The sequence below is a fragment of the Planococcus citri genome, chromosome 3, assembly GCF_950023065.1.
Source record: "Planococcus citri chromosome 3, ihPlaCitr1.1, whole genome shotgun sequence".
Taxonomy (NCBI): Eukaryota; Metazoa; Arthropoda; class Insecta; order Hemiptera; family Pseudococcidae; genus Planococcus; species Planococcus citri.
Genome location: NC_088679.1, coordinates 44,380,863 through 44,405,897, shown reverse-complemented (window position 1 = coordinate 44,405,897; position 25,035 = coordinate 44,380,863). Strand labels below are relative to the sequence as shown.

At 33.3% G+C, this 25,035-nt stretch overlaps 5 protein-coding genes across 5 annotated transcripts in view; 1 reads left to right on the top strand and 4 right to left on the bottom strand.

The window, feature by feature from the left end:
- Window positions 1–25,035, top strand: part of LOC135839178 (agrin) — a 200,655-nt gene that overhangs the window by 14,228 nt on the left and 161,392 nt on the right. The window lies entirely within an intron of this gene.
- LOC135841568 (aminopeptidase N-like) lies at window positions 159–4,904 on the bottom strand. The gene is made up of 14 exons (XM_065358576.1): window positions 4,263–4,904; window positions 4,016–4,177; window positions 3,502–3,801; window positions 3,237–3,423; window positions 3,003–3,156; window positions 2,848–2,929; window positions 2,570–2,765; window positions 2,307–2,502; window positions 1,953–2,227; window positions 1,700–1,884; window positions 1,439–1,612; window positions 940–1,080; window positions 769–856; window positions 159–678 (listed from the first exon to the last, which is right to left on the bottom strand). The coding sequence occupies exons 1-14, from the start codon at window positions 4,751–4,753 to the stop codon at window positions 379–381; spliced, it is 2,931 nt and encodes a 976-aa protein (XP_065214648.1). The 5' UTR covers window positions 4,754–4,904; the 3' UTR covers window positions 159–378.
- LOC135841567 (aminopeptidase N-like) lies at window positions 7,855–11,967 on the bottom strand. The gene is made up of 14 exons (XM_065358575.1): window positions 11,424–11,967; window positions 11,185–11,346; window positions 10,816–11,115; window positions 10,553–10,739; window positions 10,315–10,468; window positions 10,154–10,235; window positions 9,877–10,072; window positions 9,587–9,782; window positions 9,238–9,512; window positions 8,984–9,168; window positions 8,727–8,900; window positions 8,500–8,646; window positions 8,336–8,423; window positions 7,855–8,241 (listed from the first exon to the last, which is right to left on the bottom strand). The coding sequence occupies exons 1-14, from the start codon at window positions 11,909–11,911 to the stop codon at window positions 7,924–7,926; spliced, it is 2,952 nt and encodes a 983-aa protein (XP_065214647.1). The 5' UTR covers window positions 11,912–11,967; the 3' UTR covers window positions 7,855–7,923.
- On the bottom strand, window positions 13,686–20,746 carry LOC135841566 (aminopeptidase N-like). Its single transcript, XM_065358574.1, has 14 exons — window positions 20,197–20,746; window positions 18,346–18,504; window positions 17,592–17,894; window positions 17,329–17,512; window positions 16,694–16,847; window positions 16,527–16,612; window positions 16,251–16,442; window positions 15,979–16,174; window positions 15,629–15,903; window positions 14,862–15,076; window positions 14,604–14,777; window positions 14,379–14,519; window positions 14,206–14,287; window positions 13,686–14,115 (listed from the first exon to the last, which is right to left on the bottom strand). Exons 1-14 carry the CDS (start codon window positions 20,724–20,726, stop codon window positions 13,822–13,824), a joined length of 2,985 nt encoding a protein of 994 aa, XP_065214646.1. The 5' UTR covers window positions 20,727–20,746; the 3' UTR covers window positions 13,686–13,821.
- Window positions 22,363–25,035, bottom strand: part of LOC135839174 (C3 and PZP-like alpha-2-macroglobulin domain-containing protein 8) — a 94,344-nt gene continuing 91,671 nt past the window's right edge. Inside the window, exon 27 of the mRNA XM_065355083.1 lies at window positions 22,363–24,895. Coding sequence (XP_065211155.1) covers window positions 23,844–24,895 — 1,052 coding nt within the window. The 3' untranslated portion in view covers window positions 22,363–23,843. The remainder of the gene's footprint in view (window positions 24,896–25,035) is intronic.

Genomic DNA, 25,035 nt, shown 5'->3' with positions numbered 1-25,035 from the left:
GCTAGGACTTTTCTTTTCACTCAATTTTTGCAAAATTATTGATAGGGCAAAAATGTAAAAATTATGTTTCCTGTGTGTGTCATTTTGAATTTTCGGCGAATGTTTTGCCCGTTTTTAACTTTATGCATAATTTTGAATTTTTTATGCAAATAGCAAACTACGAGTGTTATCAAGATTTATTTTCCCTTTATAAGAAATAAAATAACATAGGTATTTCATTATATTTTTAAATTATTTTTCGATGCAAACTTTGTAATACCTACCTATCAAAGCATGATACCAAATTACATATGTTACACGGTGTATATTAATGTACTACCTATGTAAATTTTAAATGTACCTAATGTACCTATTTAACTGTCTTGATTTTATAATAAATCAAAATTGAATATGTATGCTAAATCCATAACGAAAGAAAATACTAAAGATGATTAAATGAGTCCACATTGAAGTAACCAAAGTAGCAGCGCCCGAAGTAGGCGATGGTGGTGTACTGGTAGTGTCACCGTTGGTACCCGGAGATAATATACGAGTAACGATTGGAGTCAAAATTTGTGCTTTTTTGATATTTTCTTGTATGCGTTTTGATCCTTTAGTATGTGCATCTTGAATTAAAGAAGTGACGTGCCTGTACTTGGATTGATCCAGTTTTTTAGACTTTTGTTCCAATTCTTTCAACTAAAAAAAAAAAAAAAAAAAAAACATGGCCATTATCGTAAACTACTCACCTGTAAGAACGTCAAAATTAAAAAATGATGAGAAATTTACCATTTCTATTTGTTGATTTGTTTTCACATTATTCCTTATCTTCTCAACAATATTTTCATAAACTGATATGCTACCTTTGTCCATTTCCCTTCAAGTGAAATCATAATAAATAAAATAAAAATAACCAGCTATCTTTCTCTACTGAGCAAATTTTATGATAACGCTACTTACAATATGGCTGAAATTTTGTCGTCTAAAAATTTGATTCCTCCTGTTGTTGCAGATGTTTCAGAAAAAAGTGATCCATACACATATGATGCGTCTTGTTCTCGGATTTCTTCGTTTTTTAAATCAATTAATTTGGATAATATTCTGTAAGAAATTTGAATGATCAGATGCATTCATTGTATACGCATACGTATACGTATTTATGAAAAGTCAACAGCAGGGTTCAAAAAAGTTTTAAAAAACATTTTTTTAAAACTGTTTTGTTGGTTTAAAATAAATAACTTGAAAATTTTCAATTCATCACTTTTTTCAAATAAAAATACAAAAACTGATTGAAAAATTTGAAAACAAGTTGGTATAAAAAACTATGTTTAAACAGCGCGTCAAGTTTTTTTTCTTTTTCGATTTCTTTTGCTGTTTTAAACGTTGCTTTAAACAGTTTTTAACATCGCGTTGTTTAAGACGTCCGAACTCTGGTCAACCATGAACTTGTTTTACATACTTGTTCACAATATTCTCATCCTTAACACATGAAAGAGATCGTAAAATTGTGATCTTGTCGTTGACGATATCAGGTTTTACATATAACTTCCATAAGTTGTCAAAAGCACTTTGTCTGTCCTCTGAGTCTCGTAATGCTGAACAAAAAACCACTTTCTTCAAATCTGGCTGAATTCTGTAATTTCAAATTAGGTACATTTGTACGATGGCTGTCCATCATTTTCCGCTCATTGCTTGTTTTAGTTGTTTTAAATTCACCTACTCATTTGGATCATCCTTATTTTTAGTATACATGTCCAAAGCTTTATCAATACAAGCTTTTACACCCATTTTGCATGCCAGCTCTAAAAATATTGGTTTCCCTATTTTTATTGCGTGGCTGTCAGCTTCTGTTATATCGAAACCAAAATTGTCGAATGATTTTTCAATTACATCACGTATTATAGTCTATAATGTTGAAAAATAATACTGTGGCATTAAAGCAATTAAAATAAAACACCAATAAACTGACATACTTTCAGTAAAGGATCCAGCGATGTTGTCTCATATTTTAACATTAATCTATTTAGAGTGGTCGTTGCAGTAATCCAAGGGAAAATCTCTTTTTCTTTTTCTAAATACCGAATTAAATTCAACGGAACTTGATAACTGATTTTATCGTCGTAAGCTAAAGCAAACGAATCGTCAATCAGCTGAGCTCTATTTAAAACATGTATTTTTGCAGGCTCTTGAAGTAATTGATCAGTTAGAAGTTGCCAATTTTTCAAATCATAATTCACCCTGTAATATCCTAGATAACAAAAGTACACCTTGTAAATTATATGTAAGTACAAAATGGAATATAATTAATAAAAGTCCATTTTGCATACCGGCATGTTGCAAATTGAACAAAACCCAGTCAGAATTGGAGAATGTTTCTGATAGATGTGTTGGTTCATCAGCAAATGACCATTGACTCGGTTTGGTGTCTGAAAATCCTTGTTCAGATTTTGTTGTATAGGTCAAAGGTACTATCCATTTTTGATATGGTATAGTTTTATGAGCTCTTTGTGATTTGTAGGTGGTCTAGTCAAAATGAGGAATTATTACACGCCCGTTAATTGAATGTAAGTAGGTAAATTAAATGTCCTACCTGAGAAATAGAAACTTTTCCATGATGGTAACAACGAGATACAGTAATTAAAGGATATCCTACATTTTCTGACCATAATCTCATAATATCAGAAATTGAGATGTGTTCAGGCATCGATAGAGAACTATAGGGTATTATTTCATCGAAAGCTTCGAAGAGGTGTGATGGTAAAACTGTACCACCATGTTTCTCAACACTGAAAAATGCAGTTGATTTGTACCATCTCGCGAACTTCCCTCGGAATAAGTAGTAGGGTATTTTTAAAATTAAGTAGTTACCCATTTTTTAAATATTTTTGGAGAGCAGATCTGAACACACTTGGTGAAACCATATGTTCGAACATTCGAATGACCGAGGCAGCTATTACATGATTCAGATTATTTTTAGTGGAAGAGTTTCAAAACGAAAGTTGAAATTGCATAAAAACACATACCTTTTGCGTAACTGATCACATCAAATATATCTCGAAGCTGATTCTTTTTTGATACTAACGTAGTCATTGCCCGTTGTGTATTGATTTCATGCCATAGTGCTGACTGTACTTGATGTACGACAAATAATTTATCCATATCCCACGTTGGTTCAATCTACGAACAAATGTTTCCATATATAAATTATTTGAATGGGTTTTCCATAACATTTTGAATATTTTGAGTTGATTGCCTACTGCCGCAGTAATAAAGTATTCGTAGTATCTCGCGAATCCTTCATTAAGCCATAGATGATTCCACCAGGCTGGCGTCACAAGATCTCCAAACCACTGATGCGTGAATTCGTGACCTATCACTTGAGTGACAGATTGTTTATGGAAAGCACTACTGGGCTGTCGTTCGTCCATAATGACGTATCTTTCTCTAAATGCAAACATCATACGCAGATATTGTATATAAAATGAATCAAATTTTTTTTTCCAACATTAAAGATTTATTTACCTATACGTTGTCATCCCCCAATTTTCCATGGCTCCTGATTTGAAATCTGGCACCGCAACTACATCTAATTTTGGGAGCTGGTAAGAGATCCCGATATGTCCTTCCAATTGTTTCAATAACTTTGTACTTTGTCTCGATGCATAGGATATTTGCTTTGAAGCGTCTGGTCTCGCATATACATTGATTTTCCCATCGTTGTCTGCAATGTAGGTGAACTCTGATACCATAAAGGCTACCAAATAGGTTGCTAGTGGTGGCGTCTGTCTAAACTTTGTCCATATACGATTACCAACTGAAACGCTAAAATGACACAGAATGTTATAGGTAGAGGTACTTTGGTTAAAATTGGAATATCTCTGTACCTACGTATACAAGAGATATACTATGGTCAATTTGGGATGTTTAGCAGCTTGGCCTATCTTCATTTTTGAAGGACCTATCTAGGTATGCAACTTTGAAGTTTTAAAATTGAAATTTTACGGAAATGTCAGAAATCGATCAGCTATTTACTTACTCTCTGACGTACGATCGTGTTTCATATGGCATGTTACTGATAGCATTTTGGTGATTGAAGTGGGCAATCGAAATTTGGAAAGGAGCTCTAAATCGTGGCTCATCGAAACAAGGAAATGCTTCCCTGGCAAATGAGGTCTCGAACTTGGTCACTGCTAGCCAACTAGAAAAATTCATGATGAATGCAGAAAATTATAGTTTTTTTAACCTTTAAAAAAGAAAAGAAATGAAGTAGAAGTACCACTTACTATTTTTTGTCATTGATGGTGTAATAACTTCTGTAAAATCCTTTCATATCGTCATTCAGCTCACCTTCAAATTCAATTGCTAACGTGTAACTTGTGCCATATGATAACGTTTGCTCAGTTTCAATGATTAAAATTTCATTAACTTGGTCCAATTTAAATGTACTTGGAATTGCTCGTTCATTTAATACTTTACAGCTATTTATCTTCAATCGTTTACTGTGCAAAATGACCTTATTTGTTGAAAACCGCGCGGAGATTTTAATTTCTACTTTACCGCTGAAGGTAAATTTGTCTAAATCTGGTACCATTCTTAGCTGATACGAATCTGGAATTACTTCATCAGACAATCGATAAATATCCTGTTTTTCAGCATTTTCATTTTCTTTTTGATTGAATTGTGACTGGTCATCATCACTGGGGTACAATGGCCAGGCGTAATACAGTTGAACCACGTAAAAAAATATCAAATATTTTAAATACGTCGTCATCATGATGAATACACTCAATTAAAAGACACTATAATTATTAATGTTCGTATATTGGAAAATCATCTCTTTAAAAAGAAATACAATAGGTACCTACACCTAGTACCCGGTACTTACATGTTATGATACCAACGTTGTTCAGAATGAAAGCGTTGTAAGATAAGTTTATGCTACGTTGAGAAAATACGCTTTAATTATTCTCGAGGAGGCACTTATAAATTTATTTGTTTTTCGCTAAATTCTTATCGAATTTTTCGAATCATGTATTGCTAATTAGTTGTCACGCATATTCGAATCAATTTGCTTATATGGGTGGGATGATTAATTGGCAGAGAATATTTTTTTATTTTTATTTTTCATTTATATAGGTGTGTTTCTTATATAGGTATGTTTTATAGAGAAACATACCTATACGTAGATTTCCTTAGATACAGGGTGCGGCATCTTTAGGTTATCATTTTGGTAACACTGCTGTGGTCTCTTCCGCGTGTCCGAGAAAAAAATGAATACATGGTTGGAAAGAGGATAAAATGCCATTTTAAAAAAGTTCATTTGATTTTAAAAATTACATCTGCACAATGTTTACCAGTACCTTTTACAAAAGTTGTCGTTTTTCAACACTTTAAAACATTCTCCAAAATTGGTTTGTCAATTGCGGCACATTCAGCACAAATTCTTTCCTTCAAATCTTCCAAATCATGAACTTTGGTTAAATATACTTTTTTTCTTAAGATGTCACCATAGAAAAAAGCCACAGGCATTGCGAGATCCGGTGACCTCAGTGGCCAAGGAATGGAGCCGTTTTTTGAGATGATTCAGTTCCCAAACATCTTCTCCAAAAGTTGAATTGTCCTTGAACGAGTGCGCGGTGGCCCCATCTGCTCTTCATAGAAAACGAGTATTGTCTACTTCTTATTTTCAACAAGATGTGGCTACCGCACACCCCTGTTCAAGGATCAAGGACAATTCAACTTTTGGAGAAGATGTTTGGGAACAGAATCATCTCAAAAAATGGCTCCATTCCTTGGCCACTGAGGTCACCGGATCTCGCAATGCCTGTGGCTTTTTTCTATGGTGACATCTTAAGAAAAAAAGTATATTTAACCAAAGTTCATGATTTGGAAGATTTGAAGGAAAGAATCTGTGCTGAATATGCCGCAATTGACAAACCAATTTTGGAGAATGTTTTAAAGTGTTGAAAAACGACAACTTTTGTAAAAGGTACTGGTAAACATTGTGCAGATGTAATTTTTAAAATCAAATAAACTTTTTTAAAATGGCATTTTATCCTCTTTCCAACCATGTATTCATTTTTTTTCTCGGACACGCGGAAGAGACCACAGCAGTGTTACCAAAATGATAACCTAAAGATGCCGCACCCTGTAAAAGCTGCAACCAACCTCTCAAAGTAGGTAAGGGTAAGGTGCCCGAATGTCGACCACCTAGTTTATTTTTGGAATAAAAAGACCTGTAATTGACCTAGGTTCGCGCACAATGGCTCACATGATAGCCACATGCCTCTAGTTTAATGCCCTAAAGTCACTAAACCTAAAACCCCCCCGCTGATTTTTCATGGCGTTTTTTCCAAAAAGTGAGAAAATTGAAAATCGCAAAAATGGTATCCTAATTCCGACCACCCCAAAAAAATTGAAAAAAAGATGGTAAATAATATGTCAACATCGTTGTTTATTAATTGAAATGACACAAATAGAAAGGCAATTAATTATTTAAGCAAAGGGGAACAAATATTCAATTTTTTTTTACATTTTTCTGACCCCGCATCACAAATCTCATGTCCCCATTTGAAACACTTGGAAATTGTTTAGATGCTTTTAAATACCCTTATTCTCGTTTTCTTACAGCTTTTACAGCTTTGTTCATTGCATCAGCACACCATTTTTTACGTTTTGGCATTTTTTTCGAAAATCCAGGAAAATAAAAATTTCAAATATATAGCCAAATCATTGGTGGTCGGAATTAGGGCACTCGATGAAAATAAATTTGATGGAAAATTTATCGGACTTACCTTTCATCGATCCAAAAACTGATTATCGGCTTTTATTCGTCGAACTTTGTACTTTAAAAAATAATTTAAACTTTTTTCACGAGAAATCACACATTTGCGCAACAGGCGATTGAAGTTGCGGGAAAAGTTAATTTTGACTTTTTGAATTTCGTTTTTTAGCTATATTTTCGCGAGTTTTGGCTTTTGGGTTGTGATTTTGGTCTTAATCGTTTTTTCTGTGAAAAATACATACGAAAATATTTTTTTCCGAATTTTCAAGGCATTAGTGGGCGAGATAGGCTTGTGGTCGGATTTAGGGTAGTGGTCGACATTCAGGCACCTTACCCTTACCATTTGCTGAAAGACACTCAGAAAAAATATTAGCTCCGGAGGAACTCTCGGAGGGAAAATATGGGTCCTCATGAGAAAGAATTTTGAAAAAAATTGCGTTTTTTTTTACCATGTCGCCTTTACTTACCCTGTTTGAGAATCATGGCCCAGTTTCAAATAAAAGATAGTACATATTTGAGATTTTGCATCGACCTACTCGTATGCCATTGTCATCAAAATCCATGACTCTTTTTAGAGTTCCACTGATCGGTTGAAAATTTGCAAATCCTTTATTTTTGAGCGAATTGGTGTTTTAAAAATTGTTGCTGCTCAAATATGATATGTTGCATCAATTAAGCCGTAATATCGAAAGATATTATTTTTGACGCTGGAGAAAACTTTGGAACGCAGGAACGCCAATTCTCTGGTTATTGTAGCCAAATTTTAAAATTTTGAAAAAAATTTAGGAAGTTTTTGGCTACTTTCTCTCAATTTTTTGAGGGATTGTCGAGGGGGTTTCAAACAGCATATAAACAATTATTTTCAAGCACACTCCCGATGTAGTCAAATCAACTCGAAGGGAATAGTACATGCATCAAAGAAGAGAATCAATTTAAACATTTGTTAGTTACTAGTTTTTTCAAATAATATGACTTTTTCGATCTCTCCTGATTTTACCAATAGTTGCTTTTGAAATGAATGCCTTTTGTATGTTCTTTTGTTCTTTAATTGGTCAGGTTAGATGCTCGTATCAAAATGAATTTCCACTTCATCAAATAAGAATCAAGCAATTGAATGTTTATTCAAAAACAGACATTATTTCAAAATATTACATAAAATTTCACATTAGATCAAAATTAAATGCAGGTATTCCATAACGAAGAAAAATACCGACGATTATTACATGTGTCCACATAGATGAAACTAAAGTCGCAGCGCCTGAGGTAGGTGATGGTGACGTTGGTGATGCTGGACTAGTCTTATCATCGTTGGTACCGGGAGATAATATTTGAGTAATGATAGGGATTAAAATTTCTGCCTTTTTAATATTTTCTTGCATGCTGTTTGATCCTTTGGTTTGTGCTCCCTGAATTATTGTAGTCAAGTATCCAAATTTCGTTTGATCCAATGTTTTAGATTTTTGCTCCAAATCTTTCAACTAAAGAAATGAAAACAAAAAAGAAGCTCATGATTGGTGTAAACACTTAATAATGTGCTTATGATACGGAATTCGAATATTGTGAAAAGTTTACCAGTTGCAGTTGTTCATTAGTTTTTACATTGTTCTTGATTTTCTTCAAAATATTTTCAAAGGCTGAAATACCATGTTTATCCATTTCCCTTGATGTGAAATTTTTATTTTAGTAAAATGTAATTTTTAAATTGAGAACATTTTTGTTTTCTAAATTATACTTACGGTATCGCCGATATTTTATCTTGCAAAAATTTAATTCCGGCCGTTGTTCTAGATGTTTCAGAATTAGAAAGAAGTGCTCTATAAAAATAGAATGTATCCTGTTTCCGAATTTCTTCATTTTTCGAATCGATTAATTTAGACAGTACTCTAAAAAAATTCCAATGATCAGTGTAGCCTACGTATTTAAATGCCGATTTATGATAAATTGAAACTCGAGCCTTTCTTACTTCTTCACAATATCTTCATCCTTAACACATGAAAGAGATTCTATAATTGCCATTTTGTCATTAACAATATCGGGTTTCAGGTACAATTTCCATAAGCTATCAAAAGCATTCTGTTTGTCTTCTGAGTCTCGTAATGCAGAACAGAACACTACTTTTTTCAAATCTGGCTTAACACTGTAAATTTAAATCACATCAAGATACCAACGATACAATTTATGTGTTTTTTTTTACACTAAAACCATAATTTTTAAATTTACCCATTTAGATCATTTTTATTTTTAGTATACGCTTCTGCAGCTTTATCAACGCAAGATTTTACGCCTAGTCTGCATGCCAGCTCCAGAAATATTGGTTTTCCTACTTTGTTTGCGTGACTGTCAGATTCAAATACTTCGAATCCAACATTATCAAATGATTTTTCAAGAATACCTCGAATGTAACTCTGAAATAGTGAAATTGGTACAAAATATTCTGATGATCAAGAAAAATAAAAATGGACAAAAAAACTCACTTTTAGTTGAGAATTGAGCAATGTTGGCTCATACTTTGTGAGCAACATATTCAGAGAGGTTGCTGCTGTAATCCAAGGGAAAATGTCCTTTTCTTTTGGCAAATATTGAATCAGATTCAGAGGAACTTTGTAGTCAAGTTTATCTTCGTAAGCTAAAGCAAATGAATCGTCGATCAGCTGAGCTCTATTCAAAGAGACAATTTTTCCAGGCTGTTGAAGCAATTGATCAGTTAGAAGTTGCCAGTTTTTCAAATCATAGTTCACTCTGTAATATCCTGTAACAAAACGAAAAGTTGTAATTTGCCTAAAAAAAGAAAGATTGGTGTAGCTGCCTGTACAATGCACATGCCTGTGTGTTGTAAATTGAATAAAACCCAGTCGGAATTGGGGAATGTTTCTGGCAGACGCGTTGGTTTTTCTGCAAATGACCATTGATTCGGTTTGGTGTTGGAAAATTTCAACTCAGATTTTGTTGTGTATGTCAAAGGTATTATCCATTTCTGATCTGGTAAAGTTTTAGGCGCTCTTGGTGATTTGTAAGTGGTCTAATTAAAAAAATCATGAATAAATTGTGAGTTAAACTGTAAAACAATTGGCCTATAGGTATCATTAGGTTGAAAATTGATTGAAATGTCCAACCTGTGTGATGGATACTTTTCCGTGGTGGTAACAACGAGATACTGTAACCAATGGATATCCAATATTTTCAGTCCATGGTTTCATTATATCAGAGATTGAAGTGTGCTCTGGCAGTGCTACCGTGGTATATGATGTTTGTTCATCAAAAGCTTCAAAAAGGTGTGCTGGTACAACAGTGCCATCATATTTTTCAGCTCTGAAAAGTTTACATAAGTGATTGATATGATCTTTCGAATTTTTTCTACTCTTAAAAATGCGCATTTGATTTATAAATTACCCATTTTTCAAATATTTTTGGAGAGCAGATTTGAATACACTCGGTGAAACCATATGTTCAAACATTCGGATGATTGAAGCAGCTGTGAGGTTGAAATTAATCAAAATTATCATGTTTTTGCTTCACTTTACCATTATTTAATGCGTGGACTGAACAGTTACCTTTAGAATAACTAATTACATCGAATATATCGTCAAGTTGGTTCTTCTTTGATACGGAAGTGGTCATTGCGCGTTGAGTACCGATTTCATTCCATAAAGTCGGCTGTACTTGGCCTATGACGAAAAATTTATCCATATCCCAAGTTGGTTCAATCTAAGAATGATTTTTTTTTTCATAAATTAAAATGGCTTTGCGCAATATTTTGGAGAATTTAAGTACTTAATGTATGATATCTACTCTTGCAGTGGTGAAGTATTCAAAGTATCTTGCAAATCCTTCATTAAGCCATAGATAATCCCACCATGCTGGCGTCACAAGATCTCCAAACCATTGATGGGCGAATTCGTGACTTATCACTTGAGTGGCAGCACTTTTTTGTATTGCGCTGCTCGGCAATTGTTCGTCCATAATGACAAATCTTTCTCTGAAAGTGTACATTTCACGTGCTGTAATGGAAAATCGCCATCTACGTATCTTTTCAAAATCAATAATTTTTTTACCTATACGTTGTCATTCCCCAATTTTCCATCGCTCCCGCTTCGAAATCGGGCACTCCCACCACATCCAGCTTTGGTAACTTGTGTGGTATACCAATGTAACCTTCCATTTGTTTTAGTGACTTCGTACTTTGTTGCAATGCATAAGATGCTTGCTTTTTGGCGTTAGGTCTCACATATACTTTGATTTTATCGTCATCGTCGGTGACATAGGTAAACTCTGATACCATGAAAGCTACTAGATAGGTTGCCATCGGTGGAGTGCGTTTAAATCCGGTCCAGATACGGTATCTACCTGAAGGACTAATATGACATAGCATGTAATTTTTAATTTCGAGTAACAAAGTATGCTTGTTTTAATCACCAACGTACTCTCTGGTATACGATCGCGATTCTTGTGGCATATTGCTGATTGCATTCTGATTGCTGAAGTGAGAGACAGAAATTTGGAATGGAGTCCTGAATCGTGGTTCATCGAAACAAGGGAACGCCTCTCTGGCAGATGATGTCTCGAACTGCGTTACTGCTAACCAACTAGAAATTTCCTCGTGAATTAAATTAGGTAGGTATTTTCCGAGAAACATAAAGCTAAACAATGATACCCAACTTACTATTTTTTATTGTCCATGGTATAAGAACTTCGGTAAAATCCTTTCATATCATCGTTTAAAACGCCTTCAAATTCAATTATCAACGTGTAACCCGTACCGTACAGTAATGTTTCCTCAGTTTCAATGATCAAAATTTCATTAGCTTCGTCAAGTTTGAATTTATTTGGTAGTGACTTTCGCGTGCTTAATAGTTTACAGCTATTTATTTTCAAGTTTTTACTGTGCAGAATAACCTTGCCTGTTGAAAATCGTACAGAGATTTCAATTTCTACTTTACCACTGAAGGTGAATTTTTCTAAATCTGGTTCCATGTTCAACTGGTACGACTTCGGAATCACTTCATCGGATAATCGATATATATCCTGAACTTCGGAAACTTCATTTTCTTTTTGATCAAATTGCAACAAGTCATCTTCGTTGAGGTGCAGTGGTGAAGCATGTAGTAGCGCCACATTTAAAAATAATAACAAATATTTTAAATACGCCATGATGAATATACCCGATTGAAAGACACTACAATAATGTTAATTTATTGGAAAATTACTTCTTTAATATGTAGGTAGAAATGTATATGAGTTTTGGGCACTTGACAAGGCTGATTTAAATTTCAAAAGGAGGATAGATAACTTTGTGCTATACATTGAAGTGACGTCCTATGATTATTTTTGAGAGGGTACTTATTGATTTGATTCTTCTTTCGTTCAATTTTTATCGAATTCTTCGAAGTCATGTGTAGCTATTGTACCTACTACCTACCTATTTGAAATAATTTTATGTGTATTAAGGAACGAATCATACACTGTAATTAGGTGTATATGGGTATGTACGTTGATATTTCATTCTGTTAATATATCAACTATTCGGGGCTACAAAACGTCTTTGGTTCTATGGTTCACCATCGCTCATCAAGAGTTGTTGATTTGGCGAAGCCCTTTACTGGCTCTGAAGTGTGGATCCACCAATAAATCATCAGATTCAACAATGAACAAATTTAATTTTTCACAATATCTAAAGCCATAAAATTATTTTTTTTCACTGAAAAATTTTCTTTCCGTGAAAATGCGAGTGTTTGAGAGAAATTCGACCTTTTGCGGTGTAGGTATTCGATTTTTTTTTACCGTTTCGCCAATTCGGCATTAGTGTTATTTATCAGAATGAGTCAGTTTCCTGCGAAATTAATTACTTTTCACGTAGTTTGATTATGTGAAGTATCATGTAATCATGCGATGAATAATGTGTCGAAGGTTTTATCAGAGTCAATAATAATGAAAAAAAAAAACAATGCCATCAATTTATTCAAAATGTACCTACCTATAAATAATTTTGCACACAATATGTAGGTATATGGTATATGGTTTAATTTGCGTAGGTAGGTATTTAATACTCATGTACTCGTACTTTAGATGTCTACGAAAAAGTGCCTGGGTGGAGTTTTCAAAGTAAATTTCAAGTACATAAAATTTTTAAGTTTTAGTGGATTTTTATTTGAAACGTAGACGTACCTACCTATTGCGCTTAAAACGCGAGCTTCCATTTCACGAGGTACCAAATTACGTAAATTAAAAAAAATGAGCTACCTATCTCAAGTTGTTTGCAAATTTTCATTCGTCAATTTGAAATGTCAAATTAAGTTTTGGTTTTAGAATTCTGCATGATGCTGTAACATGAGATAAAAATTTCGTATTTCTAGAAAATTATTACGTGAAGAATTCTGAGAATATTATGCGCTCAATAAATTTGAAAAAAGTTTAATGAAAACCGGTTCGTTCCATTTGGTACATAAAAAAAATATGTTTGATTAATCATCTTGTGAAATGGGCAATCCATTATTAAAAGTGTCAGCAACTGGTTTTTTTGTACAAGAATTTTATATTAGAGAATGTTCATCGTAATTATTGCGGTGTATAATACAATACCCACCATACATTTGGGTGCCAATAGTTGCATAGGTTTAGGTACTGGAAAATATCAAATGCATTTTCGCTTTTAGGAACTTGCGACTTAAACGACGCGATGTTCCGCAGAATAAGGAAGTGCAACGTTATATTGACTTACTATGTATATCAAAAATTTGAATATATTTCAGACCTTAAACTCTACAAGCTACAATTCCTGACAATATCAAACAGATAGAAAACATTCTAAGATTCATCAAAGAACTCAATCTGTCAAAGCATAACTTGACTAATCCCTCGAAACATGGGCGTAAAAATGCTGGCAATTGTACACACCTAGTATAAAAAATGTAGAAAAAAACAACCATAAATTTCAAACTTTTTACTACTGCACGTCGAATTACTGGCATGTTTACTCAATTCAATTGCGAATATACAAGCTATGTACATAAGATACAAATTTACAAGTGTTACACTTCAAGGTCTTTCATTTTTTGTGTCGATTACAATGTTCGTAGCCTTGGTGCCCCATAGCACAGAACAATGCCGGCAATGACTAGATGCCACCATAATTTGGGAACTAGAGCAGAAGCACCAGAACCTGGCTGTGGTGGTTTTTCTGTTGGTTTATCTGGTTTCTTATCCGGTGAATTATATTCTTCTTTAATTCTTTCGGATATTTTCATTCTCTTTTCTATTTTATTGGAAGACGTGTTGTTCAGACTTTTGATTGATGAGATTAAATCGCTGTACTTCTTTTGATTAAGAGAGCTACTTTTAGTTGCCAATTGTTCCAACTGAAATTTGAAATGTTGAATGTTGTATGTATTAGTTTTGCACTCCAAATGTAGGTAGGAATTTATACACTATAAAGAAAATGAATTTACCAGTTGTGCTTGTTCTGGCGTCTTTACGTTAATTGAATCGACGAGGTTTTGTAGAGTTAGAGGTCCACTCTGGTCACTTTCCCTGAAATGAAAATATTTTGTAAGTATTTTGATTTTTTAAAAAAGTTCCGCTTTCATTTACTTAATTTAGGAGTTGTTCAAGTTTAACTTACATCTTGGGAGGAATTTCTTCTATAAGGATTTTGAGTATTGCTGTTACTGTCGGTATTTCCGTAGTGAACGTTCTAGTGATGAAGATTGCATCTTGTTTTCGAACTTCGGTGTTTTTCGGATCAATCATTTTTTTTAAGAAACTGAAAGAATCGATGTAATTGAATTGGTGCATTGTAAAAAAGAATTAAAATTCGAATTTTTATAAAGAAATTAAAATTGTTTACTTTTTGATGACTCCTTCGTCGCTAGTGCATGATAAGGACGTAAGAATTATATTTTTGTCAAAGCTAATTTCAGTTTTTAAATACGTGTTCCATAAATTATTGAAAACAGTTTGCTGGTCTTTGGAATTACGCAAAGCATTGCAATAAACAACTTTTTTCAAATCTGGTTGAATTCTGTTTCGAAAAAATGATAATGGGTAATAATTAATGATATTTTTCAATTCATTTTTGCATAACAATTTGTTTAAAAGTTCTTACTTGCTGAGATCAGCCTCGTTTTTCTTGTATTCGTCTAATGATTGCTGAATGCATTGTTCTACACCCGACTTGCACGCCAAGTTCAAAAACATTGGTTTTACTATTTTTGTGACGTGATCGTCCGTTGTTTTAATTTCGAAACCAAAGTTTTCATAGGGCGTTTTTGGGGAATCCGCAGGTTTTTGCGCTGTATGAATCAATTTTTGTACGTACTCCTGTGGACGAAGAAAGCAAAAATTCGAATGGATTTACTCAATTGAAATTTTACTTTGTGATATGGTACATATATGGTTTAAATAATTTGCAGTTGGCATGTCTTTTGGTAAGAATGGAGCTGTATTTTAATTTATCAAGTCTTTACCATTAAACTTGCAGAAGTTCCCTCCTCCCAATCCATTTCCACGCAAAAACTCAATCCTTTTTCCTAGAAGTTCGTTGTAATTAAGCAAACGAGTTTGTTCTACATCGGAACTGATTCAATTGTTTGCATTTAAAGAACCATTGAAACGTTAGAATTTAGTGAAGTCAAACTTGACAATTTTTTTCAGAGGAAAGTGTCTGACTCACGACTGACTGTAAAAATTTTAATTAACATAATCATGCAAAATTCCCACGCAAACGATTTTGAAAAAAGTCGTTTCGATTTAAACTCAAAACTTGAAATTTCCGTACAATTATTTCGCGAATTTTCGGTCTATTTGCTTCTAAAATGTGGTTGGTGTAAAAAAGTAGTATCGATTTTTTTGTTCAAAGTGAACAACACTTACTTTAATGAATGGATGGTTTGGTGTACCCTCTGATTCAGATATCAGTTTATTTAATGATGTGATCGCAGAATACCAAGCAATCATATCAGTCTCTTTCGATAAATACTGTAACAAATGTAAATGTAGGTAATAACTTGATATCCCGTCATCAGCAAAAGCGCCGGTGTCATCGATCAATTGGGCCCTGTTCAGAACATGTATTTTTTGGGGATCTTGATGCAATTGATCGATCAGCATTTCCCAGTTTCTCGAATCGTAATTCACTCTGTAATATCCTGTTTTAAAATATCGAATGCATTAATTTTCCAAACTTGAAAATGGTAAAAAATAAAAAACTGCATCATACGAACCTGATTGTTGTAAATTGAATATAATCCAGTCAGAATTCGGGAATCGTTCTGTCAACTCTGTGGGCTTACCGGCAAATGACCAATAAGTAGGTTGGGTGTTTGAGAATTCAGGTGCAGATTTAGTCGTATAAGTCAATGGAACTATCCATTCTTGATCAGGTAAAGGTTTTGGGGCTCTTGGAGATTTATAAGTGGCCTAAAGAGTAAACGTTTGATGATTTAATGGAGAAAAGTTGAATAAATAAGTTATAAAAGTAGGAAAAATTGCCAACCTGTTTAACTGTCACTTCGCCGTGGTGATAACAACGCGCTATATTAATCACAGGGTATCCAATGTTTTCAGTCCAAGTTTTCATAATATCAGAAGCAGAAAAATGCGGTGGTAACTTTATGGAACTATAACCTGTTACTTTATCAAATGCATCGAATAAAACTTTCTGTGTTACTGTGCCGTCGTAATTTTTCTGCCTGCAATAAAAGTTAGGTATCATATTATAACGAATACGATCAAGAATTATTATTGAAAACCAACGTGTTGATTGAAATACTTGCCCATCTTGCAAATAAAGATGTAATGCATTTCGGAAAATATTGGGTGAAAAAATGTGCTCAAACATCCTGATTACAGAACCAGCTGTAAGTAAGACCATGGAATTTCAATTAAGGTTGCGAGGGTAAGGACTAGATAGTTGTATAATTTTAACAATTTGTGTACCTTTGTCGTAGCTGATGACGTCAAATGCGTCTTTAATTTGACTGAATTTGTTCACGCGCGAAGTCATAGCTCGCTGTGTTGTGATTTCGTGCTTCATAGCAAACTGCACAGTTTCAACTACAAATAGTTGATCCAATTTCCAAAATGGTTCAATCTTCAATGGCACAAAAAAAATCGTTCAGCAAAGAAAAATAAAATTTTTGATACACTATATCATACCAATTAAAAATCAAAAATTGTGATTTGACTTTGGAGCAATTTGCAGATAATAGGTAGTTTCATTTGTCAGTGTGCGTTTTAGATTGATGTGCTGTGGTCAGGTTTCATATAGGTATCAGAAGGTAGATTCAAGTTCTTCATTCCTTTCCACACTGTGTTTACTATGCAATTTAAAAATTACCCATGAACGAAATGTGCTATAATAGGTACTCATGTTCTGATTTTAACTTGGGAATTTTTTGTCAAAAATGTCAGAAAAGAATGAGGAAGTATCTAAATGTTACATTTATCTATCATCTACCGCTTGAATTCAGCTTCACAGTCCACATTCCCAATGTCTTTGTGCTAATGAAATCAAATCACGATTTTTTATTTCCGATTTATCATTACTAGGTATTTTTCCGAAAAATATTTACCGCTGCAGCTGCAAAAGTTTCAAAATACGTCGCGAATCCTTCATTCAGCCATAGAAAATCCCACCATGCTGGAGTTACTAAATCTCCGAACCACTGATGAGCAAATTCATGACTGATGACTTCTGTGGCTGCTGTTTTTTGTTGTTCGCAGCTATTTGGTTCGTTCAACATTATATATCTTTCTCTGTGTGAAGAGTTAATGCAATTTTATGATTACCAGTTCGAAATATTATGTTCTAAGCACTATTCTCGAATCATTTTACCTAAAAGTTGTCATGCCCCAGTTTTCCATTGCTCCAGCATTAAAATCTGGTACAGCTACTACATCTAGTTTGGGCAATTTGAATGCTATACCGGTGTAGCCTTCCAATTGTTTCAATAATTGGGAACTCTGTTTTAATGCGTAAGACGATTGTTGTACAGCGCTTTTCTTGACGAATACGCGAATTTTCCTCTCTGCATCGGACATGTATGAGTATTGATCAGTTACCATGAAAGCGACCAGGTATGTCGCCATCGGTGGGGATTGCACGAATTTTTCCCATAGACGATTACCACTCAGCGAACTAAAATGCAGATTATTAAACATAAGTATTTTAATCTAATCTTTCTGCGAAATTCGAATTGTAATTAATGTTGCAATAAATCAATGTCAACTTAGTTCTTGAAACAGTCTGGCGCTTATCTTTATACATTCCGAACAAGTAAGTAAGCGTTAATGTGAAAAGCTAGCCTACTTACTTGAAGTACATCCACATAGTCTAAGTTGTACCAGACTGATTACTTAAATAAAGTATGTGCGTGTTTTTGGGCGACCTGCACAATTTTCATACTGTATAAGACTTACATATAGGTATAAGCCAAAAATTTCGCCTAAAGTATCTGCAAGGTGTTTTTGGTTGTAAGCAGTGTCGCTTGCTCTTTATTTGGCGTTTTAAACAAAACTATGCAATTTGTGCAATTCGCCCGAATCAATCTAATGATTTGAAATGGTTAAGTTACTACGTAGTTACTCACTCTGGAGGCAATTGAGCCTCTGAAGGCATATTACTGATTGCTATTTGATCATTTGAACGTGCTAAGTAGATTGTAAAAGAAGCTCTGAAACGAGGTTCGTCGAAACAAGGGAAAGCTTCTCTGGCATATGTTGGTTCGAATTGAGTTGTGGCCATCCAGCTGAAAAAAAATGTATGTTTAGCACGATCATACCGAATGTTTCTAACTACTGTCTATTGAAGCGAGTACGTGTGATTGATAAAGAGTTGGGAAGACCTCTAATGCTGATTTCAATGTAGGTATGGGTACGTGTAAAAACATTCTCATAAACTGAAATAAATACATACGTAATTTTTTTTTACATTTCAATGGTCTACCTTCACTACAGACACAATTGTCGTATTTTTAAGTGATGAAAACATCAGAAAACTGAATGTGTTGAGTGGAATATTATTATTAGTAGGTTCCAGAGGCATAACGAAGTGATGTGACGTGAGGGGGGGGGGGGTGAAAGTTTCCTAACTTTATACCTCACCTCCTCCCACAGCTTTTCCAGCCAATTGGTCAGCTGTGATTCGAACAAATTTTGGAAGGGCACTTGAAAACAAAAATGTTGTGTAATTTTAAATTTTAAAAAATGATTATTTTTTTAACTTATACAAAAAATTTGAATTTTTCTATTGATTTCGTTGTTCTATTCTTGAAAACTGTTGAGAAATTACGCAGCAGAATGGAAATCTGCCTCAGCAAAGCGGTTGCAAACGTTTGAAAAATTGATTTTTCGAAGCGCAAAATAATATCATTATGGATGCAAAAAGTTGGTTTTCATTTTGAAATTTAAGAATAAAGGCCCGAGCGAAATGAGGGCAGTAGCTTTTGAAAATTAATGATTCTTCAGAAGTAAAACAACATTTTTTTTGATGCGAGGAGTCGCGAAAGGAAAAGAAAAATGATCTACCCCGAGCGACGTGAGGGCGAAAGCTGTGAAAAATTGATAATTTGAAACTCAAGTTGATTTTCATGGCTTCAACATAAATTCAGAATCCTTCATTTTTCTATGCATCACAAATTTTTATGTTTTCAAAAATAACCAATTTTGGCAAAAATTAGAAATTGTTTACGAATTTGCAAAAATTTGGGAGTTTATGGCAGTTTTGACTGGAATGAAGAGACCTTCTTTTGGGAAATTTCAAGTAATACAACAATATTTTTGATACATACATATAATTCACCCAATTTATCCCAAAAATTTCTAAATTTGTACTAACATTTTTCTGTCTGGGGGAGTGAGAGCCCCCCCCAACCACCACCCCCCTGTTCGGAACGCCTCTGATAGGTACGTTTGTAAAACCAGAAATTTGTCCTTTGTTGATCTCAAGTGTAGTGGAAGAATTGGGGATGAGAAGATTTATCCAAAATTGAATCGAGAAAAAAGAGAGAAAAAATGTGGTAAAAATAGTTTGACGAGCTTAAAATTTTGTGCCACCAGCCGAAAGTGAGTGAAGCAAATGCACGAGTCATGCGATTCCTGACTTCGGTTCTTGTAAATGTGAGCTATTCTTCATTCTGAAGAAATCAGAAGTTTTGATTCTATACTGTAATAGCATACTTCCAGTATTGTAGAATGAAAAATGAAAAAATATTTCATTTTCCATAGATAAATGGGTAGGTAGATGTTCTTTTTACTGTTTTCTAAATGAATAAGGTATCTTACTCTATCACAACATTGTGAGCATGCAATGAGGACGGGATTTCTTTCGTAGGCATAGTTTATATAAGTGAATCGAAAACAGGAAAACAATTCAGAAACTCAGAAACGTCTTTAAATATCAACGTAAAAAAATCTGAACTGTATGATTAGGCATTACTTACTGAATTTTGCCATCTGCTTCACTATATGAACTTCTGTAAAAGCCTCTCATATCGTCGTTTAGCACACCTTCGAAGTCGATCACGACCGTATAATCTGTATCATAATTCAATGGTTGGGCGGTCGTAATAATGAGCAGATCGTTAGATTCGTCCAGTTTATGCGAACACTGCAGCAGCAATGATTTCATCACTTTCACACTCTTAATCGTGAGTTTTTTGGCATGAAGGATTATTTTATTAGTCGTAAATTTCGCATGAACTTGAATTTCTACTCTTCCTGTAAAAATGAATTTTTCGAAATCTGGCACAATTCTGAGCTCATACGATTTTGGTACTACTTCGTCTGTGAGCCGATATACATCAGGTTCTTCGTGTTTTTCTGCCGGTGGTGCATCGTGTAAATTCGATAATTCATTTTCCGAATTTGAGAAAAAGGGCGATCCTTTTACTAAAACTACGCTTAAAAATAACCACAACACTTTTAAACCAACCATTTTGTTTGAACTGTATGCTGAAACGATACAGTTCATAGAAATATCGGCTAATTTGTGGGCATAAATTTATATACGAGTGATTATCCTTGAATTGCTGATAAACGGTTTTAAAGAGCTTTTACAAAATTATAAAACAATTAAAGTCTCATTGTTCGTACGAGTACATAGATGATTCATGAAGTGGTATTACTGTACTTTTTTCTATTTGAAGAATCATACTGTATGTATAAATTTGAGTACTCATGTTGCCGATAAAATTCACCAGCTTGCGTCAATAAAGCATCAAGTGTTGAGATAAAATACACAACATGCGATACGTGTTATATGTGTGTACAGTGCGTTTTTTAAAAAAATCATTTTGAGGAGAGAATAAGTAGATAGTAATTACGTGATAACTGATAACATATACAGTGGTAGATCGAAGGGAAATTATTGTAAAGAAATAAGAACGGGGCTAAAATTTCGTTCTGATTATAAAACGAGTTCAAATGAAATATGTATGAGAGATACCTATGAAGTATAGGTACGAGTATAAAATATTAGAACCTCAATTCTTTTCAATTCTCATATCTCACAAACGATTAACAAAGAATGGTCATTTTTAGAATGTCTAGATAGGTAAATGAATATACAGACACATTCGTGAAATTTTGATACCATCTTATATCACCAAGAAAGAAGTGGGATAAAGTTTTTACTCAAGTTCTCTGGTTTTAAGGGCCAATAGACACTGAGAAAAATTCTAAAAATTGAATAACTTGAATAGATGCCAAGTAGTATGTAACCAACCTACTTATTTTAAAAGTTGATGACCTTTTTTTCATAATTTGGTCAACTTAAAAATTAAAGGTGCTGTAATATTTTATTGAAAAATATCCACTTAAAAAAGTACCTAGTACCTACCTAGGTATAATTAATTGAAAAGTTGAATAAAACACTTCCACAGACGAAATTTTAAATTTGAAGGGACTCTTGATCGCTGAAAAAATTGGAAACATGTACCTACCTAATTTTTTTTTTTAAATAATGGTCATTCGTCTTTTCAACGTGAAATCAAATGAACTGCATGCTTGCTCTTCTGAAACTTTCTGATTTATAGCATTGCATGCATTTTTTGAAATTCCTTCAGCTGTACTTGCACCATCTACTAGGATTGAGACCTCATTCAAAATTTTAGCTCTACAAAGTGGTCATCGTTTTTATGTATGTATTGGTACGTAAGTGAGAATATTATAATTATGTGAAGAAATGTAGTATGGTCGGGGGTTTAGGTACTTACATGAAAAAATTGACATTACTTTCCATCAACTTTGTTTCAGTGCTTATGGGTGGGTAGATGAGTTATCAATATGATAAAACTGTAGAAAACAATTATTTGTGTGCAACGTGAGAGTATCTTTACCTATTTAAGTGACGTGCGCATCATCTCAAATTAAAAATAATGGCTCAATGACGCATACTTACCTATCATCAACACATTTCAATGAATCATACTTCTTTTTTTTTTTTAGATTAATTATTTACGTAGTATTCAAAATAATTTTGAACATGAATACTTTATAATTGTGTATTACGAGACGTTCATTGTACCGTGTAGAAAAATGCACTACGATCAATGTTTAATCTTTGACTGTCTTCCTTGTACATGTTACTGGAATGAAAAATGGAAAAATCATCATTCTAAAAGTTTTATTACATTTATATAACTTCACAGATTTAATGCCTAACAAATTAAAAATCATTCCATTGCTACAATATCATGTATAATTCAACTTATGCTCGAATATGATGATCTAATCATGTTCATCTATTGTACATTCTCTCTTTAAATAAATACGTACACGTGGGTATTCGTATACCAAATGTGTAGTTAACCACACTACAATTCGCTGTTTCATTTTTTTTTAAACACGTGCAGTTTATGTATAATAACTTGCAGATTTATCAACTTCTTTTATTAATTTTTTATTCTTAGGATTTCGAAAGACTTGATACATTCAATTTAAATCCAGAATGTTTGATCTCAAACTTACAATTAAAAATTTTATCTACAAAAAGTTAAGTACAAAGTTCGCAAAACGCTAGGCTTTTAAAGTGTAATAGGTAGGTATTGCTTTGTGCTAAATTTTGTGTTCAGGTAAAGTAGGTAGTTGAAATTTTCTTAATCTTGAGGTATGGAAGACCTACATAGAAGCGTAGACCTAATTTATTGAAAGTGTGCGTGTAATCAAAATATTTTCAAATGTAAATGAGTACATATTTACAAAAAATAATGAAAAAAGTAATTTTATAATGTTTTTTGTTTAACATACGAAATATTATTTATACAAGTACAAAAATTCCAATGTTAATGCGCCTCGTTCCTTGCAAAGAACGAAGATTTTTATTTTTTCATTTTCATTCATTTAAACAAAAAGAGATTTTTTCAATTTAAATTTATACATATAAATTATAATAATTAATAATAGTAGTGTATGTATTTAAAAAACAAAACAAAAAAAAACAAAGGCAATAAGAACATTCAATGCATAACAAATCCATCGATTATAGAATTGAAAAATGGTAAGAATAGGTACTATTTACCCAAGTGTTTCATGAATCCATCCACTATCCCACCAGTTCATATTCTATGATGTAATATTTTTCAGCAGAAATAACAAAAAATAAAACTATTCAACAGTTTGTAAAAGAGCATTGAACATGACTGTATAAAATGTATGTACAATTCCTTATCTATTCGAAATCTACATGTATTAAAAAATATTCACATAAAATGGTAAACATAATCAATCGAATAAAACATGTTGAGCATTTTCTATAATTAATTGGCTTTTGTTAGCTTATCCTAAATGAGAACGTTATTAATTTACTTACATCAAAATAGGTACTTATATAATCAAGGGTAGGTCTATTTAACGTTCTCGATTCAAAGAATTAATAGTTAACAGCCGTTCAATCTTTTAAATTTATAATAAGAAAAATTCCAAATACGAGATTACCTGCCTATTTCTTTTTTTCCTGGCAGTGGCTATACCTTAAATAAATTGTGAATTGACACCGAATCAATTCTCAACCTTTTTGATTTTTTTTTTGTTGAAGAGGAGGGAGAAAGGGTCAAATGTAAAACCATTCTAAACCAATCACGAGTTTTTTTTATTTAGATGGTGTCAGTGGTTTACGTTTAGTATCATACGCTACTTCTTTTAACATACCCCACAGAGCACTCGTTGTAGTTTTCTTTTCTTGCAAATGATTGGATGCATTTGGCGATGCTGTTGTAACTTCGTAGCTTAAATCAAATATTAATTCGTTTTGTCCGACGACAATTTTATTGATTTCTTTTTTTCTGAAAATAGTTTCATTTTGAGGTTTTAAAGTTGAGTTGCTAGATTGCAATACGTTTTCCGATACATTTTCCGATACATTTTCCAGATAGAAATCTGTATCATTTTGCGTATCTCGAGTTGTGGGTGTGGTTGATATCGTGATATTTCGAGTTGAATGTGTTTTTGTAGGCTTGATAGTGATTTGTGATTTTGGTTTTGGCGTTGTTTTCTTAATGATGTGTTTCTTCTTCACTTCGTCGTTTGTGGTGTCGTTTTCTTTGTGATATTTTTTGGGAAATTCGTTAGTTTTCTGAAGTGCTTTCTCAGAGTTGGATCGTTTATTTTTTTTTGTTTCTAGCTTTCTTTCATCTTGAGTTAAATTTTCCTTGGTAGTTGAGCTGAGTGGTAATTTGGTACTAACTTTTGTTTCGTTCCTATCATTTTTCATTTTTTTATCGTGGCTTTTATCAGTAATCGATTTATTCGAGTCTTTTTTTGATGTAATCGTGTTAATACTTCCACGATTGTCGATTTTATTTATTGCTGTTGTATTAGGTATAGCAATGGACGTTTTGTTTGTTGTTTTGATACTTGTCGAATACGTCGTGTATTTGTCTTCGTTTGATGAAGAGGTATCTTCTGCATAATTAGTGGTGAATTCTACTCCACTGATGTCATCACTTGTTGTTGACTCCGGCTGGTTTGCAGTTGAGCTTGATTTGGAATTTTTGGGTGATTTTTCTATTGTTGTACTTATCTGGGTTGGATTACGAGTCTCTTGGTTATTTTTAAGTGTTGGGATTGTAATGTCACTTTTGTTTTGTATTAGCATATCACATTGATAGAAGTATGATAGATCATTGTAGTTATTAGATCGACCTGTAAAAAAGTTTTCATTGAATTATTTTATACCTACCAACAAAACAATTTACATAAATCACTAATTTACTTAGTTAAATTTTTGGTACGTTCCAGAAAATCATAAAAAATCTAAATGCACTTTTGTGTGAAAAATTTCA